The sequence below is a fragment of the Hyperolius riggenbachi genome, chromosome 4 (genome assembly GCF_040937935.1).
Source record: "Hyperolius riggenbachi isolate aHypRig1 chromosome 4, aHypRig1.pri, whole genome shotgun sequence".
Taxonomy (NCBI): domain Eukaryota; kingdom Metazoa; phylum Chordata; class Amphibia; order Anura; family Hyperoliidae; genus Hyperolius; species Hyperolius riggenbachi.
The window spans coordinates 373,191,309-373,212,352 of NC_090649.1; the positions used below are offsets into that span (position 1 = coordinate 373,191,309).

General features: G+C 41.8%; 1 protein-coding gene across 7 annotated transcripts in view; it reads left to right on the forward strand.

Annotated features, from left to right (window-relative positions):
• The window catches only part of ADGRG6 (adhesion G protein-coupled receptor G6), a 236,862-nt gene that overhangs the window by 177,391 nt on the left and 38,427 nt on the right, over window positions 1–21,044 (forward strand). For 6 of the 7 annotated variants that reach the window (XM_068232044.1, XM_068232048.1, XM_068232046.1 and 3 more), the window contains 4 exons: window positions 3,856–3,914; window positions 6,569–6,773; window positions 11,559–11,724; window positions 12,775–12,912. In XM_068232044.1, the coding sequence (XP_068088145.1) occupies window positions 3,856–3,914; window positions 6,569–6,773; window positions 11,559–11,724; window positions 12,775–12,912 (568 nt within the window). The remainder of the gene's footprint in view (window positions 1–3,855; window positions 3,915–6,568; window positions 6,774–11,558; window positions 11,725–12,774; window positions 12,913–21,044) is intronic. The other variant, XM_068232047.1, reaches the window with a different exon arrangement.

Below are 21,044 nucleotides of genomic sequence, written 5' to 3' on the forward strand. Positions count from 1 at the left end.
GATCTGAGGGTGTGGGCGGGTGATTGGGTGCCCGCAAGGGGCAGATAAAGGTCTGATCTGATCGGTATGATGGGTAGCAGTGAAAGGTGGTGGCAGGGTGATTGATGGGTGATCAGTGGGTGATTAGAGGGAAGAACAGATGTAAATAATGCACTGGGGAGGTGATAAGGGGGGGGGGTCTGCGGGGGATCTGAGGGTGTGTGTGGGTTATCAGGTGCCAGCAAGGGGAAGGTTAGGGTCCGATCTGATGGTTGGCAGTGACGGGGTGATTGATGGGTGATTGACAGGTGATCAGTGGTTGATTACAGGGGAGAATAGATGTATACAGTACACAGGGGGGGGGGAGGTCTGGGGAGGATCTGAGGGTGTGTGTGTGTGTGTGTGTGTGTGTGTGTGTGGGGGGGGGGGTGATCAGGAGCCCCCAGGGGGCAGTTTAGGATCTAATCTAAAATATAGCGTTGACAGATAGTGATAGGGGGTGATTGATGGGTGATTAGGGGTGTGATTGGGTGCAAACAGTGGTCTGAGGGGGTGATCAGGGGGGGTCTGATGGGTGCTGTGGGCGATCAGGGGGCAGGATCAGTGTGTGTGTGTCATTACATGCACAGCTGCAACCTCCCCTGGTGGTCCCTCGATCACTGGGACCACCAGGGCAGGAGGCAGCCTGTATAATACGCTTTGTATACATTACAAAGCATATTATACTGTAACTATGCGGCAGATCGGGCGTTAACAGCCCGCCGGCACTGCTAATTGGTTGGCAGGTTGACGTCACAGGTGGGCGGAGCCTAATGCTGGCGGATGCGCGCAATCCCCAGCTATTCAGTCCCCCAGGAGCTGCCGCCGATCGGCTTTAGGCGGTCCTGGGGGTGCCTCTTTGCCAACACCCATAGGTAGTGGGCGGTCGGCAAGTGGTTAAAATCACTGTACATCATACTACATTCATCTCCCTCATTGACATTTATTGCATCTTACTGAATTTTGAATTTCACAATATTTTTTGTTATTATTCAAATAAATACCGTATCTGGGACAAGTAGGAATGTCGGGCAGGAAAATCATAAGTTGAATTTCCCATTGGGGACTTTTTTGAATTTTGCTGCAGACATTTCTATTGGTATGCAAAATTGATTACTACTAAGCCCCAGCATAGAAATTCAAATGTAGAGCTGTTTGATTTTTGATCATTTTCACTTTGCACTGCATTAAGTATAGATAGCAGGCACTGTGCTTGAACCAAGTCTGAAAGAAGAATAAAAGAAGCAGACAAAGAGAAGAGCAAAGAAGAAAACAGAATAAATATTGAAAGAATAAGAAAAGGTCTACAGATAAAAATAAAGGAAAAAGATGGTAGTATACAGCAGGGCTTCCCAACCCTGTCCTCAGGCAACACCAACAGTACATATTTTGTGGAAATCCACAGAAGTAGTTAATGGCTCTGCTGAGGCACTAATTACCCCGCGTGTGAATGTTTGTGGTTTTCTGCATAACAAGTACTATGGGTGGTACTTGAGGACAGGGTTAGGAAGCCCTGTTATACAGAATAAGAACAGATGTGAAGAAGAAAGCATTCGGATTTGAAAAAAAATAGCATACTGATCAAAAAACATACCTAAAAAAAGTACAGATAAAAAAAAAAAAAAAAAAAAAGAGTAAAAAGTTTAAGTTGTAATCCTTTCCTACAAGGATGCCTTGGTAACTGAGGGCAGGCTGGGTTGTAGCTCTCCACAGCAAAAGTCAAATAAGCAAGCATTTTCATTATCTGACAATATAAGATAAAAGAAAATCTTTGCGTTTAGTCCAGATGGACAAATCCTTTTCTCGGCCCATCTCTGTTCCTATGTTGAGACAATCACTCAACATTTTGAAGTAGGAATTGAAGCTACGATGAATAAAAAGTGGACAAAAAGCAGAACAGAAACTTTTTAACTGACTACTTCAAAAAAGGTAGATGTAGTTTAAACAGCGAAGCATCAGATCTCCTTTATCTAGCTAATAGCAAGTAAAATAGAAAATTGCTTTTTGTGCTGACTGTTTGCTAGTTGTGGTGTATCACAAGATTATTTCTGTGTTTTTTTTTACTTCTGTAACCTTTTTGCCCTTGGCATGGAACTTTACAAGTATTGCATGATAAATCTAGTAAAGATAAACTTTTCCAGTTTTAAGGAATTTTGTCACATGATGTTAACACAAACCTGAATAAAATCCCAAGAAATTTATGACATTATTTACAGTGGAGGAAATAATTATTTGACCCCTCATTGATTTTGTAATTTTGTCCAATGACAAAGAAATGAAAAGAATAGTATCATTTCAATGGTAGGTTTATTTTAACAGTGGCAGATAGCACATCAAAAGGAAAATCGAAAAAATAACCTTAAATAAAAGATAGCAACTGATCTGCACTTCATTGAGTGAAATACGTTTTTGAACCCTCTAACAATAAAAGACTTAATACTTAGTGGAAAAACCCTTGTTTGCAAGCACAGAGGTCAAACGTTTCTTGTAATTGATGACCAAGTTTGCACACATTTTAGGAGGAATGTTGGCCCACTCCTCTTTGCAGATCATCTCTAAATCCCTAAGGTTTCGAGGCTGTCTCTGTGCAACTCTGAGCTTGAGCTCCCTCCATAGGTTTTCTATTGGATTAAGGTCCGGAGACTGACTAGGCCACTCCATGACCTTAATGTGCTTCTTCTTGAGCCACTGTTTGTTGCCTTTGCTGTATGTTTTGGGTCATTGTCGTGCTGGAACACCCATCCACAACCCATTTTCAGTTTCCTGGCAGAGGGGAGGAGGTTGTCGTTCAGAATTTCACGATATATGGCTCCGTCCATTTTCCCGTTAATGCGATTAAGTTGTCCTGTGCCCTTAGAAGAAAAACACCCCCAAAGCAAAATGTTTCCACCCCCATGCTTGACTGCGGGGACGGTGTTTTGGGGGTCATAGGCAGCATTTTTCTTCCTCCAATTTTTGGTCTCATCAGACCTCAGCACCTTCTCCCAGTCACTCACAGAATCATTCAGGTGTTCATTGGCAAACTTCAGACGGGCCTGCACATGTGCCTTCTTGAGCAGGGGGACCTTGCGAGGCCTGCAGGATTTTAATCCATTGCTGTGTAATGTGTTTCCAATGGTTTTCTTGGTGACTGTGGTCCCTGCTAATTTGAGGTCATTCAGTAACTCCTCCCATGTAGTTCTAGGATGCTTTTTCACCTTTCTCAGAACCATTGACGCCCCACGAGGTGAGATCTTGCGTGGAGCCCCAGAGCGAGGTCGATTGATGGTAATTTTGGGCTCCTTCCATTTTCGAACAATCGCACCAACAGTTTTCACCTTCTCTCCCAGCTTCTTGCTAATGGTTTTGTAGCCCATTCCAGCCTTGTGCAGGTCTACAATTTTGTCTCTGACATCCTTGGACAGCTCTTGGGTCTTTCCCATGTTGGAGATTCTAACCACTCTGTGGGAGCTACAACTCTTAATGGTTGGTAGGGGTTCAAAAACTTATTTCACTCAATGAAATGCAAATCAGTTGCCATCTTTTATTTAAGGTTATTTTTTCGATTTTCCTTTTGATGTGCTATCTGCCACTGTTAAAATAAACCTACCATTGAAATGATACTGTTCTGAGACTTTTCATTTCTTTGTCATTGGACAAACTTACAAAATCAGTGAGGGGTCAAATAATTATTTCCTCTACTGTATATGAATTTTTCATGTATTCTATGTCTTATCAATTTGGATGTGTAAGTAAGCATGTTGTTTTTTCTTAATAGTAGATCAATTACAATAGGTCTGATGTATAAAAACACTGTGCACATTTTGCCTCCTTACTTCTCATATATTATTTCCACAGCATTTTAAATGTCAACTATACATCTTACTGGGGGCCGCCAGATTTGTCAGACTGCACAGGTAAGTAAAGAATATAAAAATGTTCAATGCCATCTTATATCCATTTTAGAAGTAATTGTTGCAATGGCTACCTCCAATGTAAAGGACAGAGGAATGTTTTATTTTTAAACATAAAAAGACAGATAAACAACACAGATCAAAACTAATTCTGTAGTGATTGTGGGTATATGTACTATAAATCATCCAACATCAGCAGTCGGTGTCTGTGGTGCTTTGTGTTTCAGCCCTATATATGTTACATATATATGTACACTCACCTAAAGGATTATTAGGAACACCTGTTCAATTTCTCATTAATGCAATTATCTAATCAACCAATCACATGGCAGTTGCTTCAATGCATTTAGGGGTGTGGCCCTGGTCAAGTCACTCTACTGAACTCCAAACTGAATGTCAGAATGGGAAAGAAAGGTGATTTAAGCAAATTCGAGCATTGTTGGTGCCAGAAGGGACAGTCTGAGTATATCACAATCTGCTCAGTTACTAGAATTTTCACGCACAACCATTTCTAGGGTTTACAAAGAATGGTGTGAAAAGGGAAAAACATCCAGTATGCGGCAATCCTGTGGGCGAAAATGCCTTGTTGATGCTAGAGGTCAGAGGAGATTGGGCCGACTGATTCAAGCTGATAGAAGAGCAACGTTGACTGAAATAACCACTCGTTACAACTGATGTATGCAGCAAAGCATTTGTGAAGCCACAACATGCACAACCTTGAGGCGGATGGGCTACAAAAGCAGAAGACCCCCCCCCCCCCCCGGGTACCACTCATCTCCACTACAAATAGGAATAAAAGGCAACAATTTGCACGAGCTCACCAAAATTGGACAGTTGAAGACTGGAAAAATGTTGCCTGGTCTGATGAGTCTCGATTTCTGTTGAGACATTCAAATGGTAGAGTCAGAGTTTGGCATAAACAGAATGAGAACATGGATCCATCATGCCTTTTTACCAATGTGCAGGCTGGTGGTGGTGGTGTAATAGTGTGGGGAAGTTTTCTTGGCACACTTTAGGCCCCTTAGTGCCAATTGGGCATCGTTCAAATGCCATGGGCTACCTGAACATTGTTTCTGACCATGTCCATCCCTTCATGACAACCATGTACCCATCCTGATGGCTACTTCCAACAGGATAATGCACCATGTCACAAAGCTCGAATCATTTCAAATTGGTTTCTTGAACATGACAATAAGTTCACTGTACTAAAATGGCCCCCACAGAAACCAGATCTCAACCCAATAGATTATCTTTGGGATGTGATGGAACTGGAGCTTCGTGCCCTGGATGTGCATTCCACAAATCTCCATCAACCACAAGATGCTATCCTATCAATATGAGCCAACATTTCTAAAGAATGCTTTCAGCACCTTGTTGAATCAATGCCATGTAGAATTAAGGCAGTTCTGAAGGCAAAAGGGGGTTAAACACTGTATTAGTATGGTGTTCCTAATAATCCTTTAGGTGAGTGTATATATACCCCATATATGTGTAAATTCACAATTGTTTTAATACACAGAGCTGTAACTGGAAGTGTTTGGCCTTTGGAGAAGGCCTTATACAATGATATCATTTTTTTCAGCAGAACGGTCTTAATTTTATAAGGCAAGTGATTACAAACACTATACCATTACCGTGCTGTCACAACAGCCTCTTTATATGTTTTTAAACATTGTTTATATTTTTCTACAATACCGTAGTATATTCCAGTTCCCCTGCTAAATTTAGCTAGTTAGGATACCCCAACTGTCACTTCCTGCTGAGAAGCCATTTCTAGATCATTCTGTTATAGATTGTAGTCAGTTGGTGACGTAATCCTGTATGCAACTTGCAATCGCATCAGCTTTTTACCTATGAAAAAGCTCTGAAAAACAGCTAAGCGACGTGTCATCCCCCTCTGCTAGGTCAGGATGAGTTTAACAGCTGATTTCTCTTCTCTCTCACTGGTGTATGGGACATGCAGGCTGTGTGCTGGGGAAGTTCATAGCACTGCAAACAGAAGTAGCCGAGTGAGTGTAAACGGGACTGTAAAGTCATTTACCTTGCTTATTTGTTTATCTAACATCTTCAACATTCCAGCGTCAGCTTCAACAGAGAGAGAGAGCTGCTATGGATCAGCCCCAGTCAGCAGAGGAAGGGGAGGTGGGCAGGATCTCTGCATGAGCTCTGTATAACCCTTTCAAGCATTTAAAAAAGCAAAAGCTGCTTGGGTTTTGATGCTCCTAATTTAGGTACATGCTAAGAGGGTTATGCCAGAAAAACAATTTTCGTTAAAGTGCCCCTTTAATCACAAGTAAAGATACTTCGGATTACACTTGGCGTTTTATATAATAGAGTTGAACTGCCTGTAGAGGTTTCTGAATCAGTGTGGAGTCATATTCCTATACAGACTGGGTGTTCTGGAGTGTGACTCACATAAAGCAGGAATCGAAACCGAACAATTACAGAGTTGATATTAGCATGTAAAAAAGTAAGGAAGTGTCAACGTTAAGAAAGCAGAGGTACCAGATACCAAATTTGGGCTATTTTACCAGACAGGAAAAACTGATAAAAAATGTATGTATTTATTCTGTAAGACTGATGTGAAGATATAGACTAACCTTTCCACAGAGAATTATGTGGAAACTCACATGAAATGGTCTGGTTATGTTTTGTAGCAGATAATGCAGAAGACTTGGCTAATCAGTTACTAAATCTCACTGGAAGTGACCTGACCGAGGAGAAAGTTGAAAATATTGTCCAGACGCTTAAAAAAATAGTTAATGATGTTGACATCAATTCTGATCTGGGATCAACTGTTGTATCTGTGTTTTCCAATATCTTGAACGGTTCAGACACCGTTTTAGCAAAGTCATCTTCTCAGTAAGTATTTTTCTGTTTCTGTAAACATTTATGCTAACAAAATTCATACAATAATAATGTTTATGCATACTACGTAGCTAGAACATAATTAGCAGACCACTCCTAACCTCCCTGGCGGTAATCCCGTAATGAGCACGGGCTATGCCGCGCAGGAGGATTTCTCAGGCCCTGCTGGGCCAATTTGCATAATTTTTTTTTTGTAACACGCAGCTAGCACTTTGGCCGATTACCCGCCGCAAGCCGCGCCGCCCTCCCCCCCCCCCCCGACCCCGTGCACTGCCTGGCCAATCAGTGCCAGGCAGCGCTGAGGGGTAGATCGGGACTCCTAATGACGTCATGCGTCACAGACGTCATGCGCCCGTCGCCATGACGATGGGGGAAGCCCTCCAGGAAATCCCGTTCTTTGAACGGGATCTCCTGATCGAAGAGGGTGGGGGGATGCCGCTGCACAGCGGCCATCATGTAGCGAGCCCTGGGCTCGCTACATGATTTAAAAAAAAAATAACGGCTCTACTGCCCCCCTGGCGGTTTTTAATAGACCGCCAGGAGGGTTAAAGGAAAAATACGAGGAATTAAAAATAAAAGATCTACTTACCCGGGGCTTCATCCAGACCCTGGCACCTGATATGTCCCTTGCCACAGCTCCTTTTGTCCCTGAAAATTGGAGCTGCAGCGAGAGACACATAACCTTCCAGGGACTGGAGGAAGCCCCGGGTAAGTAGATCTGTTTGTTTGTTTTTTTATACCTCAGACCTTCCCTTTAAGGTGGCCATGCACAGGTTGTTTTTCTTTTTTTAATTAATACCGGGCTAATTCCTTCATTTGCATCGATTTGTTTGATCGCACCAGATGGAAGATTTTGCTCGATTGGTAGTGCATAGCAACCGACAATCAACTTTGTGATGACTGATGCAGCAGCAGGGCTGCTTTCACCTCCTGCGCTTCCTCATGTGTCTACTCTCCACCACCAGCTCTTCTCCCTGTGTCTTTACTCACAAATGCTAGAGGCCAAACATTGAGGCATCTAGTGGCATGTAAGGTACATGCCATGGGGCTCCTGTTGTTTGGCCTCTTGTATTTTTGTCTTGGGAGTGAAGAGACAGGGAGAAGCCCTGGCGGTGGAGAGAAGACAAGGGAGGAAGTGCCAGTGGACAGGTTTGAGCATTCGCTGCCCCTACGTTCACCACATCCCAGAGAGGAGGGGGGGATGCAAGACAAAGAATGGAAGACCCAGCAGGTAATGCGCATAGATTTTCAATCCGGGTCATACTGAAATCTATTGAAAATCTGTGTACAGTGTGTGAAGTGATTCGGTCAGGTAGAGGGGTCTCTGAGCAGATAATGATTTGAGATGGAACTATCTATTGGCTACATCAACCAGCGTATGGCCAGGTTAAGAGTTAGTTGTTGCTGCTGGTATTGTGGTTTTAATAGACATTTAACCTGTTAAGTCTATCTGGACGGATATGTCCGTCCAGATAGACTGTGCAGCTGCCGCTGCCTGAGGCGCGCGATCACGCGTGCTGCCACGTGCGCTCCCACTGCCTGCTGTTACCTCCCAGATCAGTGAATGGGAATATAATTCCCATTCACCGATCTAAATCTCCTGCAGAAAAACCGATGCTCTCTAATCGGAGACAGCGGTATTTCTGCAAAAGAAAAAAGTTTCACAGCCTTCTTGTAGTTCCTAGTAGCGTGATCGTACGCTCCAGGACTTTTTTGACTGTGGCCATCTTGTGTTCAAATAGTAAACTGCACCCACATACTTTTTTACATTACATTATTTTACATTTAAAATTATCTGTTTCCCTCCCACACCAAAAATTACCCAAATACATCTTTTAATAAAAAAAATAAACAAAAAAAAAATTACAATAAAAAAAACAAACCTAAATAGGTACCTAAGGGTCTGAACTTTTTAAATATACATGTCAAGAGAGTATCTTATTATATTTTTTAAAATTATAAGCTTGTAAATAGTGATGGACGCAAATTGAAAAAATGCACCTTTATTTCTAAATAAAACATCGGCGCCATAAATTGACATAGGGACATAATTTAAATGGTGTAATAACCGGGACAAATGGGCAAAAAAATGTGACTTTTAATTACGGTAGCATGTATTAATTTTAAAGGACTTACGAGGCCAATACTTCAGAAAAAAAATAAAAAAAGTTATCCACCTGTGTCAGCTTGTCAGGCACGGAGGACGCCGTCTGCGCCCTCTGTGCCGTTCTGCCGGGTCCCCGCCGCTCCATAGCCCCCCGAACGGTCCCCGACCGCGCGGCCCGGGTCGGGCTCTCCAGCCTGTACTAAGATGGCGGCCGGAGCTAGCCGCGGCTGCGCAGTACGCATAGCCGTGAGTGCGGCTGCGCAGCTCTAAGGCCAACCCCCCGATCTACGTAACAGTAGCGTGGATCGGGGGGTTGGCCTTAGAGCTGCGCAGCCGCACCCACGGCTATGCGTACTGCGCAGCCGCGGCCAGCTCCGGCCGCCATCTTAGTACAGGCTGGAGAGCCCGACCCGGGCCGCGCGGTCGGGGACCGTTCGGGGGGCTATGGAGCGGCGGGGACCCAGGGGAACGGCACGGAGGGCGCGGACGGCGTCCTCCGTGCCTGACAAGCTGACACAGGTGGATAACTTTTTTTATTTTTTTTCTGAAGTATTGGCCTCGTAAGTCCTTTAAACTATAATGGCCAAAAACTGAGAGATAATGAATTTTTTCCATTTCTTTCTTAATCTTCCTGTTAAAATGGATTTAGAAAAAAATAATTCTTAGCAAAATGTACTACCCAAAGAAAGCCTAATTAATGGTGGAAAAAACAAGTTATAGATTAATTAATTGTGATAAGTAGCGATAAAGTTATTGGTGAATGAATGGGAGGTGAACGTTGCTCGGATGTATACGATTTTCGACACTGTAGGCTGAAGTGGTTAAGCAACATGAGAATGGTTTTTTTTTCCCTCTCATATGAATATAACTTTGAAAATAGTCATAGAAGTGAACTCCATCCACAACTTTTCATTTTTACATTTGAATAGTGTGGGGAAGGAGTAGTTATGTAATAACTAAAAGCAGTACAATTACTTCATAATACTGTGACTATTAAAATAGTAGGATTTCAGTCTTCATACCTCTCAGAGATATTTGAGTGGGATTCACACATTATGACCTATCCCATTTAGTTAGAAAGGGCTGCTTAGTGTAAGGCTTGGAGGTGTATTCTCCACAGTCAGCATGCAACGCATGAGCTGGCGTGGAGGAGGTACACACACTAGCACCAGGAAACAAGCTATCCCTAGTATAGTGGAGGGGAGGACTGACTCCAATAGGAGATTGTGGCGCACAGAGCCGGTGCAGATCTGACAGCCACAAACAATGCTTTCGTTATAACGTCTCAGCGCAAAGTAGCGCTGAGCGCATAAACCAGAACTGAGGAGATCAGGACAGGTAGACAGAATGAACGCTTGCTAGCTAGCGGCTACTTAGCGACAGCAAGCGTCCAAAACCAGACAGACTGGAATGAGGCAGCCAATGCGATGCGGCGATGGCGTGCCTCACAAAGACAGGACAGGATAGTCAGAAAATAGCAGGATTAAGATAGATGAACGTAACACAGATAAATATACAATAAGTATGTTTTCCTAGCGTATTACAATTACAGCTATCAATGAAACTATATGTAACTTCTGACTAACATATGTATATATCGGCAATGAACCGATATATGACATAAGCAGGAACGCTGACTAGGACTGGAGTAATACAGGGGACAGGACTAAGAAGGATTCGCTATCTCTTCGCAGAGATGAACGCAATCCACAAATGGTAACAGAACAGGATTCAGAAGGATTCGTTATCTCTTCGCAGAGATGAACGCAATCCACAAACAGTAACAGAACAGGATTCAGAAGGATTCGTTATCTCTTCGTAGAGATGAACGCAATCCACAAACAGAACCAGGAGCAGGGTAACTACCTCAGCACGGGTGGTCACGGTACGCGCAACCTACCAAAACGTGCTGGAAAGCTGACTAACTGCACACAGGATATAAACAGTTCGTGTACGTATACATCAGCGACACTGATGTATTAACGTAACACAAATACAAGGAAAATAATAAACGTGCTGGTATGCATATATATTGGCAATGAACCAATATATGATGCAAAGACCAGCAAAGTATCTTTATAACAAGAAACACGATCGGGGGCTAAAGCGACAACAAGACAGGCTTAAGCTGAAGCTATGAAAACCCAAGGAAGCCCTGCAGGAAGCAGATCTTTATACTGAGGTCATCCAATGGGAGCAGACATGCAGATTCCCACACAGGTGAATGATAATCAGTCACAAGCTGACAGCAGGGAAAGACAGACAAAGCTATGCAGCTTGCATGGAAATAGATCAGAACTGCCTGAGCTGCAGCACTACTACTTCCAGGAATAGCTGCTGCAGCAGCGATCATTACACTTAGGCTATGCAGAGATTACTGGGCTTTCTTATTTTAGTACAGCGGCTACATCATAAAAGTACATGTGTAACATAAATATTTTATTTTTTCGCATATATAATTAAAATAATATATAAAACATCAGTTTGATTTTTTTTTAATTACTTAGATGTAACGCTGCTGTAATTTCAAGTTAAATTATATTTCTTAGGGGTTAATAAATATACATGACTGTGTTTATGAATTCTCTAAAAAGCTGCTTGCCTTGAAAGTATGCGATTAAATGAAAACTTTCCTTTGTTGTTTTTTTATTTTTTTATTTTGATGATTTCAGAGCATTACAAACCATTGAAGCTTTGGCATTAAAGATTAAATTTGCTGGACCATCCGTCAGTATTGTGTCACGTAACTTGTGTCTGGGAGTTTCCAAGTTGAATGCTACTGCGTACAATGGTTCCACTTTCAGTGTTGGAGCTCAAAACCATAGCTATGGCGTGGAGGTAACTTTAAGATATTACACTTTCACCATCAGTCATAAATAATTGAAATGCAAAAATCTGCAGTTTTTTATTACTTCACATAGTTTGATATAAAAAATAACATTAGTTAGAATAGAAAATGTGATTATGCACACAAAAGCCTAATGAATGCTTTTTAGCTTTTGTGTGTGTCTTGCAGGTGTAGCAGTAAAAAGCAAGAAAGAAGTGTGGTTGCTTGGTAAAGAAGAATTCAGATAGAGAGGAAGTTATGCTAAAGATTTAGATTTTGACAGCTATTTAAATGTGTTAAAGGAAGAGACATAGCTCTTATTTGTATGAGGCCAGAAATATAAGTGGGTCAGAGAAGTGTTTTAAAGGCAAAGCTTATCTGTTTTGTGTTTCAGTCACTTTTCTTTTCTTTCACTCTTGATGGTGTGAAGGGTTTTAGACATGCTAGTTTTTTTTTCATTTGAAACATAGCTCAGATATCTATTTCTACTGCTTATGGTTTGTATGCTGGCTTGAGTTTAAGCAATCCTTACAATAAATGCTGAATATAGATCCTGAAGAATGAGTGAGGAAAAGTGACATTTGGATTTCTCAGCTAGTTTTCCATTAGTCCGGTTGTTAAGGACTGCTTAAGTTTAATGACTTGGTGATAACCAGAGCTTAATAATAATAAAATGAGAGCTAAATGTGATATCCAAGTAATTTAGACAACTTGGATGAGAAGGGGAGGAGAGGCCAGTGGTGAGGCTTTTTTTAAATATTTGAGTTATGACAAGTTTGAATATATACATGGATGATAACTTTTTATCATTAGTGTCCATTTTGTCCTCACAATGCACTTTTTGTTGCAGGAATATAGTTTTCAGTAAATATCTCTTTACTGGTGCACATTTACATTTGTGTTTACAGTATATGTCTGGTGAGGAGAATTTCACTGTTGACCAGTTACTTTAGCTTACTGAGTCCCGTCAAAACTGCACTTCACATTTTACATTTTGTTTACAAAATATGATATACGGTATTTTGACTTGCTTGTTTTTGTGTGCTAATATACTTTCTCAGATTAATCAGGAAAATCAAGAAAGTCCATTGGCTTCTGTTGTCCTTCCATCTAGTCTTTTGTCAAATTTAAGCCAAAGTGATTTCTATACAGTCTCAAGAACTCAGTTCACTTTCTTTGGCAAAGCAGGACTTTTTCAGGTTAGTAAATAAGAAAATGTTTACAGTATTGCAAAACTGTATGCTTAGATTAATTTGATTGTTTTGTATAACATTCCAAATCATTATTAATAAAATACTAAATATGCAGCATATAATGTTTACGTGCGCAAATAAAATTCAGTAAAAGTTGTTATGGGTTCATCTCTATAAACTGTAAAAAGTACACAGAGCCCTAAGTAATACAAGTTATGGAGAATCTGTAACAAGTGGTATCAGTCAAACTGGGTGGGAGAGGATTAAGGTTTAGGCGTCAGGAATGTGGTTTGTGCAAGGGGGAGGGATGGGATAAGTGTTAGGCATTAGGACCGAGTTTGTGCAGTGGGGAAGGGGGGCTAAGGTTAGGGATCAGTGGGGAGGGTTCTGTGTGAGCGTAGGTGTTAGGCTTAGCTGTAGTAAAATATCAGTAAGATTTAACAATATTATTCTACTTACAATTTCTACTGTAAATAGTAGAATATCGGTAGTTTTGCCTGTGCCTGTTTTCCCTGGCGTCCGTAATATACGTACGCGTAACATGGTAAAGTAGAACATGATAAATAATTCAGGATACCCATTTCTACTTTAACTATCCTGGTGTCAGCATCACAAATGCTGTATATTGGTATGTAACCCCACCCACCCAGTCGCCTAGGCTATGATATCTTGTAGTTTTCTACGCCAGGGTACTCTGGGAGTCTGAGAGATCAGGTGATGTTCCTACTTGCTTCAGAGTGGAAAAAATCCACAGTTATTCACCTTGCCAACAATAAAACATGGGAAACTCTGAACTGAGTGATAAGATTTGACAATGGATAAACATTGACCAAATAATTTCAATTTAAAAAATAACCAGTTTTATTCATTGTTATGTACAGTAAAGTTCCTCCTTAAGCATAGCTATAAAATAGTTATATATGCTTGAGAAAAACTTATTCTGGATTCCCTTAGGGGCCTTCATATGGCATTGGTACTGGCTCACATGATGTCTGCTAAACAAAAAAAAGTGGTTGCAGATCAAGCAGGACAACCTGTCTGTTGACATTTGTATATAAATGCATAGGTGTTTACCATAATTAAGCCTATTCTGCAACACAAGTATTTCAAAGCGTCAGGTAACCTCTATTATTAGAAATATCCTATAGGCAATAAAGTAGTGTAGAAAGTTTAGAGTTACATCTAGAAAAGGATCCATCTAAGGTGTATTCAAGGGGTCAAAAAGCACCAAACGTTAATGCTTAGAAGAAGAGAGACCCCTCTGAATCCTATAGAGGCTTCCTACGCCATCCTCCGTAGCTGAGCATGGACCCCTTGAAGATTGACAAGGGCTTGTCGGTAGGAACATCAGGGCCATACTCTTCTTCAGGCACGAGTGCAGTTGTACTTCACCAGCGTGATTATGTCCATGTCTGCACAGTAAATCAGAGCCACTCCAGCACAAGTAGCTCCATGATACTGTGCTGGCATAGCCATGCTTGTGCCAGAAGAGGAAGGTGGCTGCGATGTTTCAGGGGGTACTGGCCAGTGGCAGAGGACTGGAAGTCAGCATGGGAAGCCTCTGGAGGATCCAGATTAACCTCCTTAGGTGTAATCCCGAGTCAGTTTCGGGGCGGAAAGCCACAGAACAGGGTGGTAATCCCATGCCTGAGCGAGTTTCATGTAGGAGCTGCTGCAGACCCCTCTGAGGTATGTTTTTCTTCTTGTTTTTAGGGTCTAAACGCTTATGAAAAAATTGCATGGTTTTTAGACCCTAAATCTGGAAATAATCGTAATGCCAGGGAGGTTAAATTAAGATTTAAAAATATTAAAAATGTATGTCTGAATGTTAGAAATGGACTCTTCCATTTCAATGTGTTGCCACTGTTCAGTTGCCACAAAGTTCATATTTCAGTTACTTGCAGCTGTGACAATATTACACAGGTGTAACACTGCATCTGTAAGCACTGCCAGATTTACATTGTTTTTCATGAATGAACACAGTAGAACTATTTTTCTCTTGGCATCATCCCTGGATTTTGGCACATTAAAGAGGATAATGAAATTCAGTTTATAATAGGTCTGAAAACCTGAGTGTAAACAAGTGATAACAGACATCCCCATTCAGTATTTTCTGTTGACATGACTATAGTTTCTTCTCATATGTGTACATGAGAGCAAAGAGAAAACCTTAAGGGCTCTTTCACACTGATAGGTGCGTTTTGACTGATCGCTCCTAGGATGCGATTAGAAAGGTAACGTGGAATTCTATTTGACTTTCATGTTACCTTCACATTAGACAAAGCGTTAGAGCGTTAATTGTAACGCATCTGGGAGCTTTTAATCGTCCAGGTGAATTAGAACTAGCGCCGCTGATCAGTGTCAAACCGCAACTTCCCGACGTCACGCCGTAGTTCATGACGCGTGCATGAAATCGGGTTTGTAAATGCGTTATCTAATGTGAAAGAGCCCTCAGTAAGGTACTGCAGAACCGTTGAAAGTAATAGAACTACTTAAGAGAGCATTGTTTTTACCCTTAAAGGCAGTGGAGGCTCGCTTTAAATGTCCTCCTATTGTATTTTTCTCAAGATTACGATTATATGCTAAAGGAAAATAAATGCAATTGTTGGAAAATAAATAAAATCTATATAATTTTTATTATCACACATCAGTAACATTGTCAGTATTAGGACCTCCTTCAAATTATTGAATTGAGGTGTTCTAGCTTACAATCACTTCTGTGGCCACAGGTGTAGAAAATTAGACACCTAGGCATGCAGACTACTTCTACAAGCATTTCTGAAAGAATGGGTCACTCTCAGGAGTTCAGTGAATTTTATTATAGTCCCATGACAGGATGCTACCTGTGCAATTTGTAAGCATTCCTCACTACTAAATATTTCATGGTATGATACAGTGGTATTATAATAAAGCAGAAGCAGTTAGGAACAAAAGCAACTCAGTTGCATAGTAGAACAACACATAAAATCACATGTCCAGATTTATTAAAGCATTACCGACACTTTTTTTCTTCTTAAAGGACCACTATTGCGAAAAATGTAAACTTTAAAATGCACATAAACACATACAAATAAGAAGTATCTTTCTTCCAGAATAAAATGAGCCATACAATACTTTTCTCCGATGTTGCTGTCACTTACAGTAGGTAATAGAAATCTGACAGAACAGACAGGTTTTGTGTTATTTCATATCTTCATGGGGGATTCTAAGCATGGCCTTTATTCTTTATAAAGGAACTCTCTGAAAAGGATTTATACAAAGATGCTGGCCAGTCTCCCTGCTCAGTGCACACTTTTTTGGCAGTTGGACAGAGCAACGGCTATTCACTAAGTGCTTTTGAAAATATCGGTAACCCTGAGAATCCCCCATGAGGAGTTGGGCTTGTCCAAAACCTGTCGGTTCTGTCAGATTTCTATTACCTACTGTAAGTGACACAAACATAGGAGAAAAGTTATTTAAGTCTCATTTTACTCTGGAAGAAATGTACTTCTTATTTGAATGTGTTTACGTGTATTTAAAATGTTAGGATTTTTGCGATAGTGGTCCTTTAAACAATTTTAACCAGCAGGGGAACTGTTCTGAATGATAAGAAGATTCTTAAATCCTACTTAATAGTGACAGTTTAGTTTGAATTACTAGAGCTGTACTACAGTTAAAAAAAAATGCAAATCCATTCCTAAACTACTTCAGATTAAGAAGTGCTTAATAGCTGTTCTGCAGATAGTGCAGGCTAGACATGATTTGTGAAGTGCATCTCCCCCTTGCTGACAAGTGTCCTGTGAAGCTGTTCTGTGCTTAACCCTTCCAGTGCTGGGCATTGATGCAATAAAGCAGATGTATTGGTTACCTCAGCAACAGCAATTCTCCTCGCACACTGCACTGTCTGAGACCTTCCTTACTCCTCCTATTTTCCAACAGATTTAGAAGGAAACTGTACTATCTGTTGATTTCTTAAGATGCCTGAGACAGTTCTGCATGGATTTCTAAAAACCTACCAATATTTTGTCTCAGACACGCTTGATAAATGTCCCCCACAGAGTGGGATTAGCACATATGGATGCACACATTGCACAGATGTCATCAACTTTCTGCAGAGTCAGTAGCTACAGACCTCCCAACTTCATGGGACCTTCTGATTTGAATCAGGTCCTTTGGGGGCTGCAATCAGCAGTTATCTAATAGATGCCTGTGTTAAATTTTGCAATCGGTGCCCAAGAGGTGATGTTGACGCCCGATGTGGCTATGCAATGAATGGTTGTAGTCGAACTATTGGTAGTTAGGATTAGGCTTGGGGGTGAGCTAAGGTTAGCCATCTATGGGGGTGGGTGGGGTAGGGTTGGGCATTAGGTGGGGGGGGGGTTAAGGTTAGGCACCAACAACGGAGGGTTAGGGTTAGGTTTAAAGTAGTATATAGTAAAATATTGGTAACTTCAGTTACCAATATTTTATTATTGGCTGCTTCTCCCATTGCCCAGCTAATTCGGCAACACCACTATACATATGCTTCTGATTATCTTAACCACTTGAGGACCACGGTGTGAAACCCCCCTAGTGACCAGGCCATTTTTTGTAAAATAGGGCACTGCAGCTTTAAGGCCAAGCTGCAGGGCCGCACAACACAGCACACAAGTGATTCCCCTCCCTTTTCTCCCCACCAACAGAGCTTCCTGTTGGTGGGCTCTGATCACCCCCCAGATCGCAGCACTGTAGGGGGTAATTAGACGGCGTCTAACAGTCTCCGAGTGGTGCTGGGAGACTGAAGGTGGAGGGGAGCTCTGCCTACCAAGCAGGAGAGGCGCGCGCAGCCTGCACGCGATCTCCTGCAAAGCAGAGCTCCAGGACTTTACGCCGATCGGCATTAGGCAGTCCTGGGGCTGCTGCCATGCCCATCGGCGTGAGTGGTCGGCTAGTAGTTAAGAATAGTGCTGCTTGGAGAGCTTTGTGGCTGAGAAGCTGCAACAAGCCTTACATCACAAAGTGTAGAGCATCAGATGCAGTAGTGTAAAGCATGCCAACACTGGGCTGTAGGGCAGTGGCGACATGCTCTCTGAAATGATGAATCGGGCTGATCTGTCTGGCAATCCATTGGATGATACTAGTAAGATGCCAAGAGGATGGTACTTGCCTGACCGCATTGCGCTATGTGCAAAGTTTGGTGGAGGGGAGATTATGGTGTGCAGTTGTATTTGTAGGGGTTGGGTTTGGCCCCTTTTTCCAGTGAAAGGACCTCCAGACATTTTGGACTATTTTATGCTCCCAAGTTTGTTGGAGCAGTTTGAGAATGGCCCTTAAATTTTCCAACATGACTTCACACCTACACACAAAACAAAAAAGACATAGTTGAGAATTTTTGGCACGGAGGAGCTTAACTGGCCTGCACATCAACCTGACAGAACATCTTTGGAATAAATTAGAGAGAACTGCAAGCCAGGCTTTACTGTCCAACATTAGTTTCTGACCCCACAAATGCTCTTCTGGAAGAATGGTCAATAATACCCATAAAAGAACACCTGTAAGAAAAAAATTGCCTTCGGCGAGCTCTGTAATTACAGTGCAGGAGATGTGGGCGCAGCCGGTGCCAACATAGGCCGTAATAGGAATTACGGCTGTAGCGGTGCACACTGAGTAACTTCGGCGCTGTCAGAAGACAGAGCAGAAGTTACATTTAAAACACTGTAACTCAGCCTCCACAAATAGCTGGAAGCCGAATTACATCGTTCCCCACCATCCACGTTGACCTAGAGGGGGAATAGTGTTTAACCCTGCCGGGAACTTGTGCAGCAGCAGGATAAGCCATACCGACTGCATCCTGCGTCCAAGTCTCCCGGCAGCCAATTCATATGTATGCCCGCCCTGGGGGGTATTTAGCTCAGGAGGGGGTAGCCTCTGGATCCTAAAGAGGCTTCCCCTATCCTCGGCAGTAGAGGGGATCCAGTCCTGGGACCCCTGTACAAAAGAAAAACCCCATTTTCACTGCCGATGGATGCAGGTGCAGTAACGGCTTCCCGCTTGGCCTTCGGCTGAAATAGCGCAGCCACATTGGGTCCGCTCTACTGCATACGCATGAGTCGTCTGCGCAGTAGAGCAGACCCGATTGGGCTCAACTATTTTTGCCGACAAGAAGACCTTGGGGTCCCAGCGCTGGATCCCCTCTACAGCAGATCCAGAGGCTTCCCCTAGAGGTATGTTTTTCATTGCAGGTTTACTTAAATATACTTCAAGGAAGAGAAGTTGCAGTTTTAGCTGCAAAGAGTGGGCCAACTCTTTACTAGAACCTTTGGATTTAGAAAAGTATGTTATTAAAGCGGATCCGAGATGAAAAACTAACTATAACAAGTAACTTTTCTATATATCTTATCTAAAGTTTAGATAATTTACACAGCATATCTAGCTGCAAACCGCTTCAAAAGTTTATGATTATTAATACCTGTGATACAATGAGGGCAGCCATGTTCTGTTTGTCACATGCTGAGGGCTGGAGATGCTATCAGCTTGCCTGTGTATAAATTCAGTCCCCTCTCCTCCTCCCTCCTCCCCTCTGCCTCTGAAATCAATGTCTAGTAACCTCCTTCTCCTACTGCCCAGACTGATCTCCCATAAGCCCTTGCTACAGTGCCAATGCACAAAAGGAGCTGTGGGCGAGGCTTGTTTAGTTTATAGGGAACTAGAGTATTAAAGCAAAACAAAAAAGTATTTGGCTTGAGGAATGCCCTATAAACTATATAAAAGGAACACAATTATGCAATGAGTAAAAGTTTATCTTGGATCCACTTTAAACCTGTGTAAAGCAGATACGCAGATGTCCCTATAATCTTGGATACACACACACGAACACACACACACGAACACACACACACGAACACACACACACGAACACACACACACGAACACACACACACGAACACACACACACGAACACACACACACACACACACACACACACACGAACACACACACACACGAACACACACACACGAACACACACACACGAACACACGAACACACACACACGAACACACACACACACACACACACACACACACACACACACACACACACACACACACACACACACACACACACACACACACACACACACACACACACACACACACACACACACACACACACACTGCCCCCAGAAATGTTTCCAGAAAATCAAGTATTTCTCACAGAAAAGAATTGCAGTAACACAGTTACACATTTTGCTATACACATGTTTATTCCCTTTGTGTGTATTGGAACAAAACAAAAAAAGGGAGGGAAAAAAGCAAATTGGACATAATGACCCAAAAAACTCCAGAAATGGACTGGTCAAAATTATTGGCACCCTATCAAAATTGTGGATAAATAAGATTGCGTCAAGCATGTGATGATCCTTTAAACTCACCTGGGCAGGTAATAGGCGTGGGCAATTTAAAAATCACACCTGAAAGCAAGAGAGAAGTTCACTTAGTCTTTGCATTGTGTGTCTGTGTGCCACACTAAGCATGGACAACAGAAAGAGGAGAAGAGAACTGTCTGAGGACTTTTCTGTGAGAAATACTCAATTTTCTGGAAAAGTTCTGGGGTGCCAACAATTTCGTCCATGACTTATCTCATATCTATCCTATCTATCTATCTATCTATCTATCTATCTATCTATCTATCTATCTATATCTATCTATAACTCGTATCTATCTATCTATCTATCTATCTATCTATCTGTTTCTAAGCAATGTAGAAATAATGTATCAAATTCTAATTGCTGTGAATGGAATTTTGCACATATCCGTTTTAACAGCTGATATATTTGTTTTCCAGACTTAGTTATTTACTGCAATTCCCTTGCCAATTAGATAACAAGCCAAAGTCGTTTTATATAGGAAGTGATCTAACAGATTTATAACATGTTCTTATCCAGCATTGTTAGTGACTTTTTGGCAGCTTGCATTGTCATCACAATGATTAAGGAAGTGCTGTTATTTTACCCATTTAACGAACATTCAATTGCAGTCTGTACTTGTAAATTTTTGTAAAATATGTCAAAAATGTTCATGAAAATTATTTCAATTTTCATATATTGTAACAAGAACAATGGGTTGAAAAAGAAAGGCCAGGCACCCTCTACAGTTCACTACGGCTCAGCGGTTTTTGCT